Genomic DNA, 19,715 nt, shown 5'->3' on the forward strand with positions numbered 1-19,715 from the left:
ATTTTATCATTTATATCATATCGTTCTGATGAGGTTGACGTCAGGAAGGGTATCCGCTTACTACGAAGATTCATCTCATTTCCTACCGGACCCTGTAGAGAAACGGGAAAAGGGTTGGATATACATTGGTATTTTAACTGACATTTTGTGTGAATCTATGTGTTGTAAAACGTGTGGTGGTAAAATCAGGGTACTTGAAGCACAAGTTGTGAAAGGGGATGAAAGTAATTTGCTCGGTAACAGGCGTCAAAACACAGGTGAAAATCACCACGTCTTTTGTCCGGCTCCATGGATAAATGGTTAGCGTGCTGACCTTAGGTCACAGGGGTCCCGGGTTCGATTCCCGGAAGGGCTTTTAGTGCCGGGAGTGTCCGAGGACAAGCTCGGCTCGCCACATGCAGGTCTTTTGATATGACTCCCGTAGGCGACCTGCGCGTCGTGATGAGGGTGAAATGATGATGAAGACGACACATACACCCACCCCCGTGTGAACGAGATTAACCAATTATGGTTAAAAATTCTCTATCCTGCCGGGAATCGAACCCAGGACCCCTGTTATCAAAGGCCAGCACGCTAACCATTTAGCCATGGAGCCGGGAAACTACATGACAATAATCATAACGTACAGACAAAAGAGGTAATGAATGAATGAATGAATGAATGAATGGATGAATGAATTTGGTAATGAATAAAATACCTGCCCAAGTTACGTGACGATATGTGTATGTCTGCTCAATGAGAAGTATTGTTACGAATATTTATTGAATTGTCCCTTTTTAGGTATAACAACTGACACGACATCATATGATATAATATATGTCATTTGCTCATTTAATATAAACTTCAGCCGGGTTGAGTAGCTCAGATGGTTGAGGCGTTGGCCTTCTGACCCCTACTTGGCAGGTTCGATCACTTAAAGGTGATCAGATACGTCAGCCTCGTGTCGGTAGATTTACCGGCACGAAAAGGGCTCCTGCGGGACTAAATTCCGGCACCTCAACCTTTCCGAAAACCGTAAAAGTAGTTAGTGGGACGTAAATAAAATAACATTAAAAATATAATCTTCAAGACTTTTTACTCTGTCGAATACGAAATACTACATTTATGAAAACACTATATCATCCCTGTAAAATAACGCAGTTATGTTATAGATTTTTCAGAAATTTTACGGACAAAAATTCGACAGACTGAACATTTTAAAGATTGCTTGCGTCTTAACAAATTAGCTCTATTTGTTTATTCTGATTTGAGAACTGTTATCAGTAGTCATTCACGTACAGTTCTTTCGGAATAGAATCAAACTGATTTCAAAGGTAAGGAGCATTCTTGAAATGAAACTATAAGATATAGACCTGGAAGCCCTGTAAGCTTTCTGCTGTTGCTAGTGTCACTGGAAGTGTAGTGAAAGAATATTGCATATCCAGAGCTATCATTATAGTTGTAGCTTTAGTTTTGGTCTTACAATATCGACACGAAAGTGTATGAACAATTTCACAATTTGCTGCACGTCGCACCGACATAGATAGGTCTTATGGCGGGGATCGGACAGTTAAGAGATAGAATTAGGAAGGAATCAACCATGGCCTTGTTTAACGTAAGCCCCAGTATTTGCCGGGTGTGAAAATGGAAAACCACAGAAACTCATCTTCATGGCTGCCGATTGTGGGGTTCGAAACCACTATCTTCCGAATGGAAGCTCACAGCTACGTGATGCAAACCACTCAACTAGTCGCTGGGTTTTGAACAATGCTAATGTTTTCTGTTACACTTGTGTGGAAATTTTGTAATACTTAAGTAAAATCCGGACATAACAGACTTTGTGAAGAAAGTTTTCTATACATATTTTAAAATAAAAGTCTTGAGCGTCAAATAATGTTTCAACTAATGTACTGAATGATCAAGACTGTGGACAAAAGGGAAGAAAACGTACATTATGTTCACATTTCATATTTTTTGTCCACGTAAATTACTGTTTACCGAGATTGATAGCTGCAGTCGCTTAAGTGTGGCCGGTATCCAGTATTCGGGAGATAGTGGGTTCGAACCCCACTGTCGGCAGTCCTGAAAATGGTTTTCCGTGGTTTCCCATTTTACACCAGGCAAATGCTGGGCCATGGCCACTTCCTTCCCATTCCTAGGCCTTTCCTGTCCCATCGTCGCCACAAGACCTATCAGTGTCGGTGCGACGTAAAGCAAATAGCAAGAAAAAAATGACTGTTTCTTCTGGTTTGTTAATGCTCAGGCATTCAGTAAGAGGCAAACTGTGTATAACTCGTTCAGACATTAGGCCAGTTCCATATGGAGAAGACCGGACTGTTAATTTTCCTCAATATGACTGAACATGAGAAAAGATGTTGAAAGTAATGGAATCTCTAAAGACGTTAATAATGATAAATATATGCCTGAAGATGACTTTATTCCGTGCATGTTCTTTAAGAGTGCATAATTTTTACGACATTTGAATTTGTCTAAAAAATATGCAGATCTACTTGAGCCAGAGCTTGAAAGTAATAACCTTCCGGCAACAGGAAAACAATTTCATGGTTCAGATGTAGAGGAAAAATAACTTGCTTCTTTATTGTCAGAGAACGATTCCTTCATTTACTACTAAAACATAAACGAATAAGTGCACTTCTACGGAATTAAACTCAGTGGAGACTTTTTATTGATTAATCCAAGAGGAGCTTCAAGGGTGTGCTTTTAAACAGTGGAAATGTGAATGGGACCATCCATTGCCGTGGCCCATTCCATTTAAATGAAATGAAAGAATAGATAAAATAAGACACCGTTCGTTAACTATTACTCAGAGTAAGGAACACAAAATAATTTTTTGTAGTGACTTCGAAGTTACAGGAATGCTATTACGAAAAGAGATAAGTACATGAAAAATTCCCTGAATAGTCTTCTTTCCACCACTATACATTAAATTGCCCTTGATGAAGAAATTTGTGAGGGCTCTAGTATAAGATAGGTCAACACTTTTCAATGAAATTTCCCTTCATCACACAAAGAAATTTGAAAGTTTGTTGGTCCTTAAATTCACAAAATGACGATGGACAAAGATTTTTCAGGAAGCAGTATACGGGAGAGAGAAATACCCACAAGTCCGCCTCCATGGTATAGTGGTTAGCGTGATTAGCTGCGACCCCTGGAGGTCCGGGTTCGATTCCCGGCTCTGCCACGAAATTTGAAAAGTGGTACGAGGGCTGAATGAGGTCCACTTAGCCTCGGGAGGTCAACTGAGTAGAGGTGGGTTCGATTCCCGCCTCAGCCATCCTGGAAGTGGTTTTCCGTGGTTTCCCACTTCTCCTCCAGGCAAATGCCGGGATGGTACCTAACTTAAGGCCACGGCCGCTTCCTTCCCTCTGTTGTATGTCCGGCGCTCCCTTCTCGCTCCGCCAGCCAGCTGCACGCGCGCCTGTGTATCATTCTGCCAGCTTCGACGCGCAGCCCTCAGTGCGCGTGCCTGACCATCGAGTGTACTATAAATAGGAGCTCCCTGTCTGCTCACTTGCCCACTTGCCCCGGTGTCCAGCTCCAGAATACACCCTACGTCGAGCACGGAGGCTACTCCTCTTGAAAATGTGCTTCGACCAGGTGGACTGAATTTCTGGCAGTACGAGGTTTCACCTCTGGTCACCGCTCCCTTACCTGTTTCCGCTGCCTATGTTCCGTAATTCTTTTACAAGCCATTTTCATTCCCTAACTTATGCAAGCTCCCTTAGTTTCGCTAGGTGGAATTTCTTCAATCAATTGAACTTGCTTTTTAGGAATTCAGGCACTTCAACAAACAAGGACTCTCATGAACATTTATGTTAGTGTGCCAGATAGTTCTCGACTATCAACGTGTCAATTCACAAAGACTATCTTTTCAAGATAGAAGTGTATATAAAGACTGCAAACCTGTACATATTGTATAAAGACAGACTTTTCTCAAGATTCAATATTCCTTTTTGCTTCAAAATAAATTTCAGTTATTTGTGTAAATATCATAAAGTGAAGCAATAAAAGTTGTGTTTTGTAAACTTCAACCTTGGTTACAACACCCTCCTCCTTGCCTGTCCCATTCAATCTTCCCATCCCCCCCACAAGGCCCCTGTTCAGCATAGCAGGTGAGGCCACCTGGGCGAGGTACTGGTAATTCTCCCCAGTTGTATCCCCCGACCAAAGTCTGAAACTCCAGGACACTGCCCTTGAGGTGGTAGAGGTGGGATCCCCTCGCTGAGTCCGAGGGAAAAACCGACCCTGGAGGGTAAACAGATTAAGAAGAAGAAGAAGAAGAAGAAATACCCAAAAAACCACCTTTAAATTTTTTTACTGAAAACATTCTATGGAATAAAAGAGATCCAAATTGCAAGAAAATTATTGAAACAATGTTGCAAAACTTCAAGAATGTGGGTTGTACACTTAATATAAAATTTCGCGTTCTACGCTCCGATATCGACTATATGCCGGACAATCTGGGTCATTATAGTAACGAACGAGGTAAACACTTCCATTGGGATATTAGGGAAACAGAAATAAAGTACCAGGGGAGGTAGAATGAAACAGTGACGGCCGACTACTGTGGAATATTGAACATGGACAGTGATCTTCAAAAAGGTCAAAGGAGGTTAAACTTAACATTTAATGGAACACTCTTTGCTTTGTTACATAGTAATCACCGGGCGAGTGGGCCGTGTGGTTAGGAGCGCGCAGCTGTGAGCTCGCATCCAGGAGATAGTGGGGTTCGAACCCCACTGTCGGCAGCCCTGAAGATGGTTTTCCGTGGTTTCCCATTTTCACACCAGGCAATTGCTGGGTCTGTACCTTAATTAAGGCCATGGCCGCTTCCTTTCCATTCCTAGGCCTTTCCTGTCCCATCGTCGCCATAAGATCTGCCTGTGTCGGTGCAACGTACAGCAAATAGCAAAAAGAAAAGGAAATAGTAGTCATGATATTATTACGAAAGTTCTTTAAAATATTTAAAAAATATATTTACAAACATAGCCGTTCTTTGAAATAGTGTTTGAATATTTGTAGTTAAATCAATTAGTATTAGGTACCTATTCTTTAAAACGTAATATTATCGTATCTTGTGTAAAAGCCTGACGTCATAGATTATAAAAAAGGAAAATATGTTCAAGAATTAGATTACATACATTGATTCAAGAACTCATACGTGTATGAAATCATTTTAGATTATTTTAAAAGATGCAAACTGGTGTTCTTAATGAATAGTGAAAATGATTACTTACTTAAGTCGTCCTCGTATACTTCTGTTTTTTGATGGCCATTTCGTTGTTCTTCTCCGTTCAACATTATCTCATTGTCTTCTTCGACGCGACCTTCATTCTTCAGTTGTATCAGGAGTTGCATAAAGTCTTTACGTTTTATATTATTCTTTTCGCGTAAATCTACTATCTCCTTCACTGTTTTCAGGAATGAATCAGACACAGCTTTTGATGGGAACTGCGCATCAAGTAGAGGTGCAAGAACTGGAAACATGCTCACCACCATCCTTCTTAACGTTCGTAACTTCGGCCAAGTTGGGGTTCCTACTAGCTTCCTACCTAACACGCGAAGTTCCGAGTTAGGATCTTGAATAGCGTTAAACTGCATTCCAAATGCACACGTTCCAATAACATCCGTCGTGTAGTTTGCTGCCACATCCTTCCATTCCAAGCATTCTCCATTCTTAGCTGAATCTTTTAAGTGTTCAGACATTTCTTCAGCACATTCTTTCATTAGTAGGAACATCATTTTAATTTTTCCTGAAGTGAATGTTGGTGAAAGCTTAATACGTAATTTACGCCATGTATTTCCTTGTAGATTAAATAGATGTTGACTCAGTGGATTATTTACTTTATCTACTACACCCGTTCGGTCATGAAAATGTGAAAAGTCTTTAATCATGAAATTCTTGATTAATTCTGGATCACGTAGTAGAAGGATTGGTTTTAGTAATGAAAATACTCCGCCATAGTTATGTCCTTGTAACTTCTGGTAGAGCTTCTCGAACGTCTGAGCGAAGGGAGTGCGCATCAAAAAGAACTCCTTTGTATTACCAAAGAACATTTCAGGTTCTACATATGGAATTCCCCTGTTCTTCCAGTACTTGTAGGCTTGTGAGTAGTACCAAAAACAGAGTCCCAGTATCGCCCCACATGCTGCCAGCACATTGGAGTAAGGGAAGAGATTAAGAAAATCCATCGTAGTCAACAACCTAGGAAATGAGAGATAAAGAATGCTACATTAGTATATTAATGAACAAGAGCTGTGAGACGAAAGTAAAAAAACAATTAAGGAAAAACATATTGACGACATAAGTTTCTTGGACTTGAAGGTTGTCGTCCAGTTGGGTTTGGGGTCCTTGACTCTACACCCAAGTTAGTGCTCAACTTTCTGAAACGAAGCTGTTAAAAAATTATACGACACTAATATTTACTGATAATAATGATTTAGTATTTATTACTACTACTAATACTAGTAATAATAATACCGGTAAAGGATCTGTGAACGAGTTATAATTGTTTCAGTTGTAGGGTTATGACTTCTCCTCTGTTCGAGCTGAGACTGAATAGCAAATCAATCAATCAATCAATCAATCAATCAATCAATCAATCAATCAATCAATCAATCAATCAATCAATCAATCAATCAATCAATCAATCAATCAATCAATCAATCAATCAATCAATCAATCAATCAATCAATCAATCAATCAATCAATCAATCAATCAATCAATCAATCAATCAATCAATCAATCAATCAATCAATCAATCAATCAATCAATCAATCAATCAATCAATCAATCATTGTTGTTCTGCATTTAGGGCTATCGACCCGGTGACAGATTCTCTATCAATTCTTAACTAGACTCTTCTTAAATTATTTCAAAGAACTTCGAAATGTATCGAATTTCCCTTGATAAATTGTTCCAATGCTAATTCCTCTTCCTATAAATGTACATATGCCCCAGTCGGTCTTCTTTAATTCCAGCCTTGTCTTCTTATTTTTGAAAGCTCTACTCAAGCTTACTCGTTTACTAATGTCACCCAGAATGAATTTTGTGGATCTTTTCCACTTCTCGTATCAAATAATCCTGGCGTGGGTCCCATGCCCCAGAACCATGCTCTAATTCGGGTCCTATTCCTTTCTTTACAACACTTCTATAGTTTAACACTAACAACATTATGTCATCCTTGTTCGACTTCTGGTTCGCTCTACTCTCATCACCCCTCACTAGTCCTCCCCGTTTCCCTAAATACGAAGAGATTTGTAACCTTCCTTTAAAGCCTCATTAATCAATTTCGTACATCAATCCTTATAAGGTACAATTACTCCATCAATACATTAATTAAAACTGAGGGGGCGGTAGCGTTCCTTTCTGTGCCGTTCCCCACTCAGCTGATTATCTTGTCAAATAATCACTAATCAGTGCCCGCATCACCCCTTCGAGATCTGTACACCCCAGAAACCTAAAGTAACCTAGTTTCTTTAGAGATAAAACTTACGCATTGAATTTCATGTTTCTCGTCTTATACTTTTCTTGTAGGTTAAAATTCTTCTTTCACCAGCATGATCATTCTCCTCCTACCGTTCCTATCCTGTGCCTACGATAAACACTCCTGTTCTATAACAACATTTCTGAATTCATAAGATCACTTCACAACCATGATTCAACTCTTATTACAATATCTGGTAAATATATTGTGTCCTCGGCATGTATCTTTTAAATTACTTAATGCTATACCTTTATTTACAATACTTCTATAGTTTAACAGTAAATTATGTCATCCTTGTTCGACTTCCGGTTCCCTCTACTCTCATCACCCCTCACTAGCCCGCCCCGCTTCCCTATAGCACTTCTAAATAAACCCTCCAACTAATACATACCATAGCGGTTCAAGTGCAGGCAATCTGAGCGTAGATCCCTATCTCCAATTCACCCATTAAGATCTACAAATCTCACTCCCAGTTTCCAACATATCAATCAGAAGGCTCTTGTCTATCCCGGATACTGTTTGACATGTATTTGGAGCATATCATTCAGAAATGTACGGAAGGAAAAAGAGGAGTGCGGGTTGGTGCTAGGAGGATGGAATGTATTTGATTTGCTGATGATATTGTGTTATTGGCAGAGGCTGAAAGAGCTATGCTTGGAAAGACAGAAGATTAAATAAGACCTGTGAGGAATTCGGAATGAGATTCTATAAGAAGAAGACAAAATGTATGGCTATAAATGCAAGAAAAGTAAGAAAAACTGTAAAGTTAGGACAGGAAGATATAGAGCAAATAAATATTTTCATATTTTTGGGAAGCATAATAATGGAAGGCATGAGATGCAAACAGGAATACCTGGCACTATTTGTAGAAGCGAGAGATATTATTGTCAGTATTCTATTCATTATTATATTTTTACTATTATTATTATTATTATTATTATTATTATTATTATTATTATTATTATTATTATTATTATTATTATCATTTTTATATGTATGTTTTGTCATTTATATTTGTAAGCTGGGAGATCTCCATATATCTAGTATGAGTAATTTGTTTTGAACAATGAGTGGGAAAACATTGCTTTAATAACTCTGGTAATTTGTATGACTCATGCGGACATTCCAGTGTCTTATGAGATGTACTTGTTGTTGTGGGTAAGTTCGATGAACCATGTGAATAGCCCAGAATCACATGAGCTTGTTGATGTTGTACTAGGAAAGTTCTATGACTCATGTGAAACACCCGAGCGTTTGTTTATAACTTCGGACCAAGGAGAAGTTCAGCGCATGGTCTTGACAAGAGGATCTACTATGACTGGCTGGCGAGGATCTATCTCAGCGTATCATCTGAGAGGAAGGGAGAAGCGGATGTTTATATAAACTTGGACATCACAGCGGAAACGAACCACAACTGACACACTGTACGAGAAGAAAGTAGTGCGGACAGACTGTACGGGAATGAAGTAGTGCTGATAGACGGTACTGGAGTGAGGCTGTTGCTATATACTGGACTGGACTTCAAACGTTTGTGGAACGTGGTATTTTATGTGTGTGAAAAGTGACTGACATACAACTTAGTATTGTAGCACTTGTGGCGGCCTGGCATTATATGTTGGTGAAAGCTATCTCAGACTTTCCATAATTTATGTTCAGGATCGACAAGCGTGTGTTGCTCAAATGTATATATCTTTACAACAAGTAGTGCGGACAGACTGTACGGGAATGAAGTAGTGCTGATACATGGTACAGGAGTGAGGCTGTTGCTATATACTGGATTGGACTCCAAACGTTTGTGCAACGTAGTCTTGTTTGTAGAACGTAGTATTTTATGTTTGTAAAAAGTGACTGACATACACAGTATTACGAGGTACCGTATCTGTGTGATGTTATAACTGCCGATTATGAGAATCGGCAAGTCGTATTGATATAGAGACAGTGAAGGGTACTTATCTACATATATGTACATTGTTCAACGAACTAACTACAAATGGTGGTTTAGTTCTCATTTTCGTTTTCCTACTGTTTTCATTGTTGTTGTTGTAAATATGGAGTCTTCCAGCAATCTTTTGTTTGTGTATTATAAGTGCATTTTGGTGTGTTGATGAGGTGCTCATGCACGGATTTTATTAAGAATTTAGTTAGATATTTTAGAATCAGTGGAGTTATTGATAAACCTAGGTGCAGTACCTTCCTATTTAGTCGTTTTCACAAGGTTAAGTAAGGCCTGAAGCAGATGTACCAGTACGCAGCATTATGGACATGCCCTGGGAGATAAAGAATTGTGATGCTCTATCTAAATTCGAGGGATCCATTCTGGTGAACTCTGGCCCCCAAACTACGGACATTTCGATTAATTATGTTTATTAATTTATTTCAAGTATTTTGTTTATTTATATAATTTGATTTATTCAGTCATTTATATATTTATTAGTATTATACAAACAGTTAAAGCAGACATGAACGTAGGGAGAATCATAATAATGGCTGGTGGGGTAGGTAGAAGCCTGGTACAGGTCTTTCAAGTTGACGCCCAAAAGACGAGGATGGGGCCTTACCTAAGATGAGTTGTAATGTTGAAGATGGCACAAACACCCAACCCGCAGCCAGAGGAATTAACCTAAGGATGTTAAATTCCCCGACCCGGCCAGGAATCAAACCCGGCACTCCGTGGACCAAAGGCCAGCATGCTAAACATTCAGCCATGGAGCTGGAATTAGAATTATTATTGGTAAGATAATTTGGGAACAATGATGGGAGAATAGCCTAAGGGCATGAGGACTAAGGAGTGAACGGGACTGGTGAAGCTTTTGTTAAAAACTGGCTTCTGTGGTGGAGTCCCATGGTGCTAATAAAGGAGGATCGATTACTTAGGAGAATGTCCGACTTTTTTTGGCTGAATGGTCAGTGTTGAGGCCTTATGTTCCGAGGATGCCTGGTTTGATTCCCGACCGGGTCGAATATCTTAATCGCGTCTGATTAATATTGTTCTCCTTTTCATATTCAGACAACACTACCTACAACCACAGAAACTCGCCATTGTGATTGCGTCCGTCCACGTGGGGTTGGCGTCAGGAAGGGCATCCGGCGTAAATGTGGACGAAATATACATTTGCGACACAGTGTGGGAAAAGAGACAGAAGAAGAAGATTTCTTAGGAGAATAATAGGATCGGCAGAAGTGGAAGAGAAGCGGAACGGGACCATGACGACGATGGCTATACTCAGTTTTTAATGATTTAACAAGACATTTGAAATCTAACGAAAGGACAGAACTACATTAGTTGTAAACAGAGGATTGAGAAAGCATTTTGTTAATTTGCAGAAGCTCTCAGATTGAACGCATAAAGGCATTTATTATTATTATTATTATTATTATTATTATTATTATTATTATTTTATTATCATTATTATTAAAGTGGGTGATTAGTGCAGTGGGTCGTTTTACATTTGGAGTGCTGAATATTGGACTAGCCGCCTGAAAATGACCCGGAGTCAGGAAGTGCATCCGGATATAAATCTCAGGTTGAAACTCAAAATAGTCTGCATGGTTGCAGCGACTCCAAAAATAGCTGTTATAAGAAAGAAAGTTCGTATAATACTTCATAAATTCTGTCTGTACTGTGAATGTTAAAGTTATGGCTCAGAGCAACCGTGTATTCTACTTTTATGATAGTGAGACGCGCGACCTTTATCGAGTGCGCTCCCTCTACTGAATAACAGGACTTGAAAATGCTTGTTTATTTTTCCCTGATACACTCGTGTGTCACGTTTTCTATCGTCCTATATAGCAGGTCATGTAGCTTCGTTGGTCGAAACCTGAATAAATTATCCTGTTTTACCAACTCATCTTATTTTTGGTTGTAGCACAGTCATGTACAAGACATGGGAATATGTCCTTCTCATCACCAGAAAAAGAAATAAATTTTCATAATGATAATAATAAAAGTAATAATATGCTCGCCTTTGATTGTGACTGTGGTTTTTAAACTGCAGCCTCATTCATGGCGGAAGAAATGATTGTTGCTACTGATTTAATGTTACAATAAAAGAAGTTGGTTTTCGACACCGCTGGGTGGAAATCTCTAGCACTGGGAAAGTAGACCCCTTGATCTCAGTTAAGATTCAACTCAATTGTTTGCCTTCTACTCGAACTAAAGAAACCAACAGACTGAGTGGTTCATACGATAGAGGGCTGGTCTGAGTCAAAGTTGGCGTGTTCAATCCTGGCACCGGGTGAGTTGGCCGTGTGGTTAGGGGCGCGCAGCTGTGAGCTTGCATCCGGGAGATAGTGGGTTCGAAGAGCACAGTCGGCATCCCTGAAGATGGTTTTCTGTGGTTTCCCACTTTCACACCAGGATGTACGTTAATTAAAGCTGCTTCCTTCCCACGCCTAGCCCTTTCCTATCCCATCATCGCCGTAAGACCTATCTGTGTCGGTGCGACGTAAAGCAAATTTTAAACAAACAAGAAAAATCCTGGCTCACGCTAGCGGTATTTGAATTTGCTCAAATACGACAACCTCGTCCCGATAGATTTGCTGGCACGTGAAAGAACTCCTGCTTACTTACTTAATCTGCTTATCCTGCAGAGTCGGGTTTTCCTTCGGACTCAGCGAGGGACCCCACCTCTACCGCCTCAAGGGCAGTGTCCTGGAGCGTGAGATATTGGGTCGGGGATACAACTGGGGAGAATGACCATTACCTCGCCCAGGTGGCCGCACCTGCAATGCTGAACAGGGGTCTTGTGGGGTTTGGGAAGATTGGAACGGATAGATAAGGAAGAGAAAAGGAAGCGGCCGTGGCCTTAAGTTAGGTACCATCCCGGCATTTGCCTGGAGTAGAAGAGGGAAACCACGGAAAACCACTTCCAGGATGGCTGAAGTGGGAATCGAACCCACCTCTACTCATCTGACCTCCCGAGGCTGAGTGGACCCCGTTCCAGCCCTCGTTCCACTTTTCAAATTTTGTGGCAGAGCCGGGAATCGAATCCGGGCATCCGGGGGTGGCGGCTAATCACACTAACCACTACACCATAGAGGCGGGAAAGAACTCCTACGGGACAAAATTCTGGCACATCAGTGTCGCAAATGTAGTAATCTATATTATTAAAAATAATTATAATTTTGTCCGTACACTTCAATCTTTTGCCTCATGCTCGTATTTACCTCGGATTATGCATGCGAAGGTCCAAAATGCGGTTTGTTAGTCTGTTAGGGTCTGTTGTTTTCTCACTAAACCACGGTAAGAAAGCTTAACAGAAATTTCAGTGTTTCATGTTACCTGAAACTTTTTACCTAACGAGCTGTAATAATAGAAATAATCACGAAATTAGATCTCTATTACAAAGTTCATCAACGGCTTGCATCCCTGACGTGAACATGTTTTGAGTCGTCGTGGCAACGAATAAACTGGCGATGTGAGGGGTTGCTATGAATGTTTTATAAGCAGAAAAACTGTGTGATTATTAGCCCTTATTCATCAGGGATATGTCCGGCTCCCTGTCTGAATGGTTAACTTCGTCGGTTTGGGACTGATGGCTCCGGGTTCGATTCTCTGATGGGTCGGCGATGTTAAGCTTAAATGATTAATTCCTCTGGCTCGGGGACTGGACGTTTGTGCTGTACTCAACATCTCTGCAACTCACATACCACATAAAACACTATCTTCCTCCACAATAACACGCAGTTTCCCATAAACGCCTGATGCCGCCAATCTTTATAGGAGGGTTTGCCTTGAAAGGGCCCCACTAAGCTAGCAATAGCCACACGAAATTAACATTACCAGGAATATAATGAATATAACTACAGAAATGAAACAGAGAACGTGAACGAAAGAGTTGGCCATGCGGTTAACGTCGCGGAGCTGTGGGCTTGCATTCGGAAGATAGTGGGTTCAAATCCCACTGTCGGCTGTTTCGCATTTTTACACCAGGCAAATGCTGGGGCTGTACCTTAAGGCCATGGCCGTTTCCTTCCTACTCCTACCCCTTTCCTATCCCATCGTCACCATAAGGCCTGTCTTCGTCGGTGCGTCGTGAAGCAAAGTGAGGAAAAGAAATATAAAGACAATGCAAAAAGGATCAATGCAAGAGTAAGGAAAAGGAAAATCTAGAAGGTGGACTGGGATTGAAATAATATCGTCGAAACTGAAGGAAAATATGTAATGACCATAAAAACATGAGCGCCTAAAACTTACCAACAATACAGTAACATAACACAGAGTGACTATAGTTGTTTAAATGAGGTGATCTCAACCTCTTTTGCTGTCCCTCATCTCCGCTAGATTGCGTTATTACTGCAAGTACAAAATATAACCCGTAAAAATTACCTACTTATTATTCTAAAACAGAAAAACACTGATACACTATTTGAAGACTTGCCGAGGGTGAACTTCATTCTTATTCTCTTGAGTTATGCCAGATAAATTATGAGATGGCTCCTTAATTTTAATTCCAGCGATGTATCACGATTTTCTTACAAGTTATTTACGTCGCACTGACAACGGTGTTATGGCGACGATAGAAAAGGGCTAGGACTGCGAAGGAAGCGGCCGTGGCCTTAATTAAGGAACTGTGGGATTCCACGAGCCGGTTCCAGTGTGTATGTGTGTAGACGTTGTGAAAAACGGTGTGTTGTGATGTGTGTTCTTAAAAAATATCTTGATCGATTTGTGTCAATGAGTACTGAATAAACATGCATATTGTGCGCCTTCCTTTATTAATAAAAACAATCACGGCAATCTGCGCCTCTGTGAAGATGACGCCCTTCTTACTGTGTGATGGCTTCTAATAAGGACGGCACACACACCAAACCCCAGAGCCACCAGAATTGCTAATGAAGGTTCAAATCCCCGACCCGACTAGAAATCGAACCCGGGACCTCGTGGATCAAGGCCAGCACGCTACCCATTTAGTCATGGAGCCGGATTATGGTACGGTAAGAAGGCATAAAACTCATGCGACCTGAAGTTATACTTTGCATTACGTTTATTACTTACAGGTTAAAGAGGTCAGGTTGTAAGTGTCGTCAAGAGGAAAGGTCATCTCAGTTTTAATTAGTGTTGATGGGGTGAAATTACCTCACGAGGATCAGTGTAATTACATTGGTATTAACATAAGGAGAGATCATCACTTGGGATGATCAATTTAATAAGGTTGTAAATAAAGATTACAGATCTCTTCATATGATTAGGGGTTGTATCAGGGATGTAAAAGTGATGGCGTATACGTCTCCGGTAAGACCTCAATAGGAGTACAGGTCCAGTGTACGGCACCAACTCCAGGATTACTTGGATTACTTGATACGAGAACTGGAGGAGGTCCAACGGAAAGCAGTACGATTTGTTCTGGGTGATTTGCGACAAAAGTGTCCGACTCCATGCCTAAATGGTTAGCGTGCTGGGCTTTGGTCACAGGGGTCCCGGGTTCGATTCCAGCAAGAGTCGGGAATTTTAACCATAATTGGTTAATTCCCCTGGCACGGGGACTGGGTTTACGTGTCGTCTTCATAATCATTTCATCCTCATCACGACGCGCAGGTCGCCTACGGTAGTCATATCAAAAGACCTGCACCTGGCGAGCCGAAGTCCTCGGACACATCCCGGCACTAAAAGCCGTACGCCATTTAATTTTTTCCCGACAAAATTGCAGTGTTACGAAAATGCTGCAAACCTTCGATTGGGAAGACTTGTAACTCAGGAAACAAACAGTATGTTCGAGCTGTCAGTGGAGATTTGGCGTGGAATGACATTAAGAGAAGAATAAGATCGAGTGGGGCTTTTAAATGTGGCAAAGATCATAATAGAAAAAAGCTGGAATTCGGGAGGACAAATTTGGGCAAATATTCCTTTATATGAAGCTGAATTAGGGACTGGAATAATATTTATCAAGGGAAATATTAGGTAATTTCCAACTTCTTTGGAACAATTTAGTAATAGGTAGTAAACAATTGATAGGAAATCTGTCACCTGGGTGACAGCCCTAAATGCAGATCAATGATTGATTTATTGATTGATTTTCGATACAGCTAATATTAACAGAGAAATGTATCATTTCCTGCCTTACATTCCTAATATTGCTACGCCACTGTATACTAATCAAATAATATAGAGCGTAGTGCACAACCTGACTATCCTTGAAATTACAGAGTTTCCAGAAATTCTGTTAAGTCGTTTTCTCGTGATGTTATAAACAAACAAACAAACAAACAAACAAACAAACAAACAAACAAATAAGCAATCGTTCATCTTCACGCATCACATACCACTTACCTGCGAAGTGATTGGGCCACGCAGTGCAGGCAGATAGGAAAATCTGTTATCTCGCGTGGAAACACCTTATCATTCAGTCATTAAAAGCTGAGTCTAACCATCACCTTAGTGTTCTACTTCTCTTACGCTCCATGGTCGAGACCATTATCCTTCTGAGTAACCTCTCCTCCTCCATGTCTCAATGTTAAACAGACAGCGAAATGGAAGCCGTTTATGTGACTGTCCCAGTATTAACACCTGCATACTTACAGTGATCCCCATGAGGTACTTTCACTCCCATCCATGAAGTAACTGAAAGTGGGGTGATTTTGCCTCTTGGTCAAACCCAAGACCTTCACTTCTACCACGATACCTAATTATATGGCGTTATCTCGACAAAACGGGAAAAAAGTAGATAGATAAAAATGCCCTTCCCCTTATCTTACTGATATCTTCATTCGTCTGCTGTAATCTCTAAAGGTGCGTACACACTTGCGAGCATCTTGCGAGCCGAGCGCCTCGCGAGCCGCTCATGAGCCGCTCGTGAAAAAATTAAATGTCCGAGCGGCTCGCGAGCACTGCTTGAGCCATTTGCTCGCCGATTGCTCGCCATTTGGAAGCAGGATCAGTCTGTGAATTACATGCAAATTTCCGTAAATTTCCGTAGCTCCTTTAAAAGAAAAAGATAATAGTACAACATGTGATTGAATACGGTATTGTATAGGTACTACCTGTTCAATTGCAACCTGTGTTCACTTTTGATATTTATTGATTATTATATCATTACTTGTTTACTACAGTTATTATTTTAAACAGATAATAAATCATGTACAAAAAGGAAGTTCAAGCTTCATTTTATTTAAACACGAGAACTTACCTTTTCCAGTAGTGCGACTGCTTTTCTCTTTGCTCCTTTCCCTCCGGAGTGATGCCCACAAAGAAACAATTTTCTTTTTACATTCATCCACGGGTCGTCCAATTGTTGTGCCAATATCCCGCCATGCATCCTCTTTCACATTCTTTTTAAAGTGATCGCCATTTTTCGGGTCCCACAAAACAGAATGTGTCCGATAAGTGTCTATTAGCGTAAGCACATCTTCATCCGACCAGGCCGCCATGCTCGCGGGATGCTCACTGTAGCCGTACACACTTGCGAGCACGTTCCTTGGCCGTCCACACTGAACGCGAGCATCCCTTTGTGCTCGCCTAGAAAACCGACTCCCGTCGGCTCGGCAGCGAGCGGCTCAAAACATGCTCGCTTTACGCTCGTTACCCCGTACACACTTGCGAGCATCGTAGTGTGAGCGGCTCGCGAGGCGCTCGGCTCGCAAGATGCTCGCAAGTGTGTACGCACCTTAAACTTTGTCGATGTCTTTTTGCACTCGCTCACATTCTTGTAACTTATTTATTACTCTATAGGCCCTGCAGCATGACATCACACACAAAAAGCCCGTTGTTTTCTCATATATGATGGTTCAGTAATACTGGCTTGAGGAACCTCACTCTTAATAATTGTAGGATCAGATAAATACTACCGTTTATTGCATTTAAACTGAAAGACACATGTACCAGCGCACGTATGATTCCCGTGCGCGACAGTTCTCCCTCCCGACATACCCAGTTGCGTAGTGGGGGGATGTGTCCCACATATTGATAGTTAAATGAACGCAACCCATCTCTACCTACCTATTGTATGGAGGTATCATAATCCTAACGAATTTCATTGCGCCAACTATTCCAGCCCTCACCTTCATCGGTAGACCTAATTACATGGCGTTATCACGTCGAAACGGAAGACAGGGCAAGCTTAGTGTCTGGTCTCTGTCTCCTATACCGTGGTTAAAGCGAAGAGGGAATATTTCTGTAACGATTGTGAAAAACCGGGTAACTGACAATGCACTTCCTAAACATTATGCTCTTTAAAACTGGTCACGCCTTCCAGCCACGTACGGATATGCTGCCCATCAGATCAATTGTCCTTGTGTTCATATTCCTATGCCGATGTGAACAGGAAAATGAACCTTACATGCATTATACTGTAGGAGGGAATCATGCATACATTTCTGCAGCAGGCCTGTGCTACAAGGTATGTAAGGTTATTTTCCCGTACACATAAGCATATGAAAATGAACACAACGACAATTGTTCTGATGGACTGCATATCCGTACGTGGCTGAGAGGCGTGACCAGTCTTCAGGAAAATAATGGTTAGGAATTGCATTGTCAGTTATCCGGTTTTTCACAATCGTTACAGATTTCATCTCGCACTTCCCCTTGAAACAAAAGTTATCATGTCAGCGACCACGCTTTGCCAACAAAACAGATCAGCCAGAGTCGATACGCTGTGCACGTAACATTCTGAAATCTGATTGGCAGCCAGATCCAAGGTACCTTCTAGGGGGCTAATAATAATTTCGTTTGGTCAATGTTAGCCAAGTGCAGCCCTTGTAAGGCGTACCCTCTGACGAGGAAGGGTGGCATTTGCTTTGTATACCGCCTGTGTTAATACTGAACTGGGAATCATAATGCGTTAGTTGCAGGAATGTTGGGGACACCCACCTCCCCAGGAAATTAAGCACTTAATATTAAATCCCCGTCCCTGCCTGAAATCGAATGCGGTGCCCTGTGAAGCGAACACCACCACGCTGACCATTCAGCCAAGGGACCAGACCTTTCAATGGCTGTAATAGCCACAAGTTTATTTCATATTCACGTAAATTCAAAGTGAACACTGGCGTTGGTCTTTTCTTTTTTAAAGAGTCCGATACACAAATAATTTCCGTCACATAGCTTTTGCTGAGACCACATACAATACGAAACATGTCTGACACTCACAAGAACATAAAAATGAAAACCGCGATATCTCTTGTTATTAATATAAGCAACAATTACGTCGTGAATAAAAGCAACGTACTCACCGATCTGTTCAGAACTGAGAAGTGATGCACCGCGGGAGTACTTTTTAGCACCTCCTACAAGCCGGTGTATGTATAGTGATAAAACAAAGGAAGGAGTTTCAAGTCACGGTCAGTCAGCATTTCCTTATCAGCCGTCATGTGATTCTTCTAAGAGAGAAAACATGTTCTTGGAGAAGCCGGGAACGATGAAATGTTACGGGCGATGAGCTTCTGTACACATAACCCAAAAAACTAGAATTTTTACTCTCTGTCTGGAGGAACTCCAAACGGAGAGAAAGAACAGTTAAACGGCTGAATGATACACGGCTTTTCTAAGAATGCCAAGTTGTTCATGTAAATAGTGATTCAATAGGAGTCAAGGGCAATTACGTAGCTCATTTTCGAGGACATTTTGAGCAAATAAACGTCATATAAACCTGAGTAAAATTCTTAATGTTTACAGTGGCACATCAATTTCAAAGTTGCTTTAATACTATTTCATTATTTGGAAGCGAAACGAGAAATTGAAAAGAAAATAATATGGTTTTCATAAATACTGTAATCATTAAAGGTAAACACATTCTTGAGAACAAAGTGTGACCTTAGCCAAGACGAGCATGTGACTGCACCGTGTCTGAAGTTGAGCTATATCACTGTACATTCTCTGACAAAATACTGGGCGGACTCTTGCAGGGAAGAATCAACATCAAACTCTGTATAGGTCTACCTCGTCCTGTGCTTTGGCCTTTCATAACAGATGTTTCTTCGTCTTTAATATACAACTGTCCAATATAATCTTTACCAATATACTTACTATAATAATAACGTTATTCGCTTTCACATCTCACTAACTACTCTTAATGTTTCCGGAAATACTGAGGTGCCGGAATTTGCCCCACAACAATTATTTTATGTGCCGGTAAATCTATAGGGATGAGGCTGCAGTATTTGAGCACCTTCAAATACCACCCGACTGAACCGATATCAAATACACCAGCTCTACAGTAGGGCCCACGAGAGTTGAAGTCTGACGTTTAGCGCCACCGGCGAGAAAAAGTTGACTAACGCTGTTCGAAAATGGC

The 19,715-nt window shown here is 41.0% G+C and overlaps 1 protein-coding gene across 1 annotated transcript in view; it reads right to left on the minus strand.

Moving 5' to 3' along the window:
* Positions 1–18,759, minus strand: part of LOC136879412 (probable cytochrome P450 6a14) — a 41,550-nt gene extending 22,791 nt beyond the window's left edge. Inside the window, exons 1-2 of the mRNA XM_067153233.2 lie at positions 18,655–18,759; positions 5,238–6,205 (exon numbers count right to left, since the gene is read on the minus strand). Coding sequence (XP_067009334.2) covers positions 5,238–6,192 — 955 coding nt within the window. The 5' untranslated portion in view covers positions 6,193–6,205; positions 18,655–18,759. The remainder of the gene's footprint in view (positions 1–5,237; positions 6,206–18,654) is intronic.
* Positions 18,760–19,715: the final 956 nt, after the last annotated feature.

The sequence above is a fragment of the Anabrus simplex genome, chromosome 1, assembly GCF_040414725.1.
Source record: "Anabrus simplex isolate iqAnaSimp1 chromosome 1, ASM4041472v1, whole genome shotgun sequence".
Taxonomy (NCBI): domain Eukaryota; kingdom Metazoa; phylum Arthropoda; class Insecta; order Orthoptera; family Tettigoniidae; genus Anabrus; species Anabrus simplex.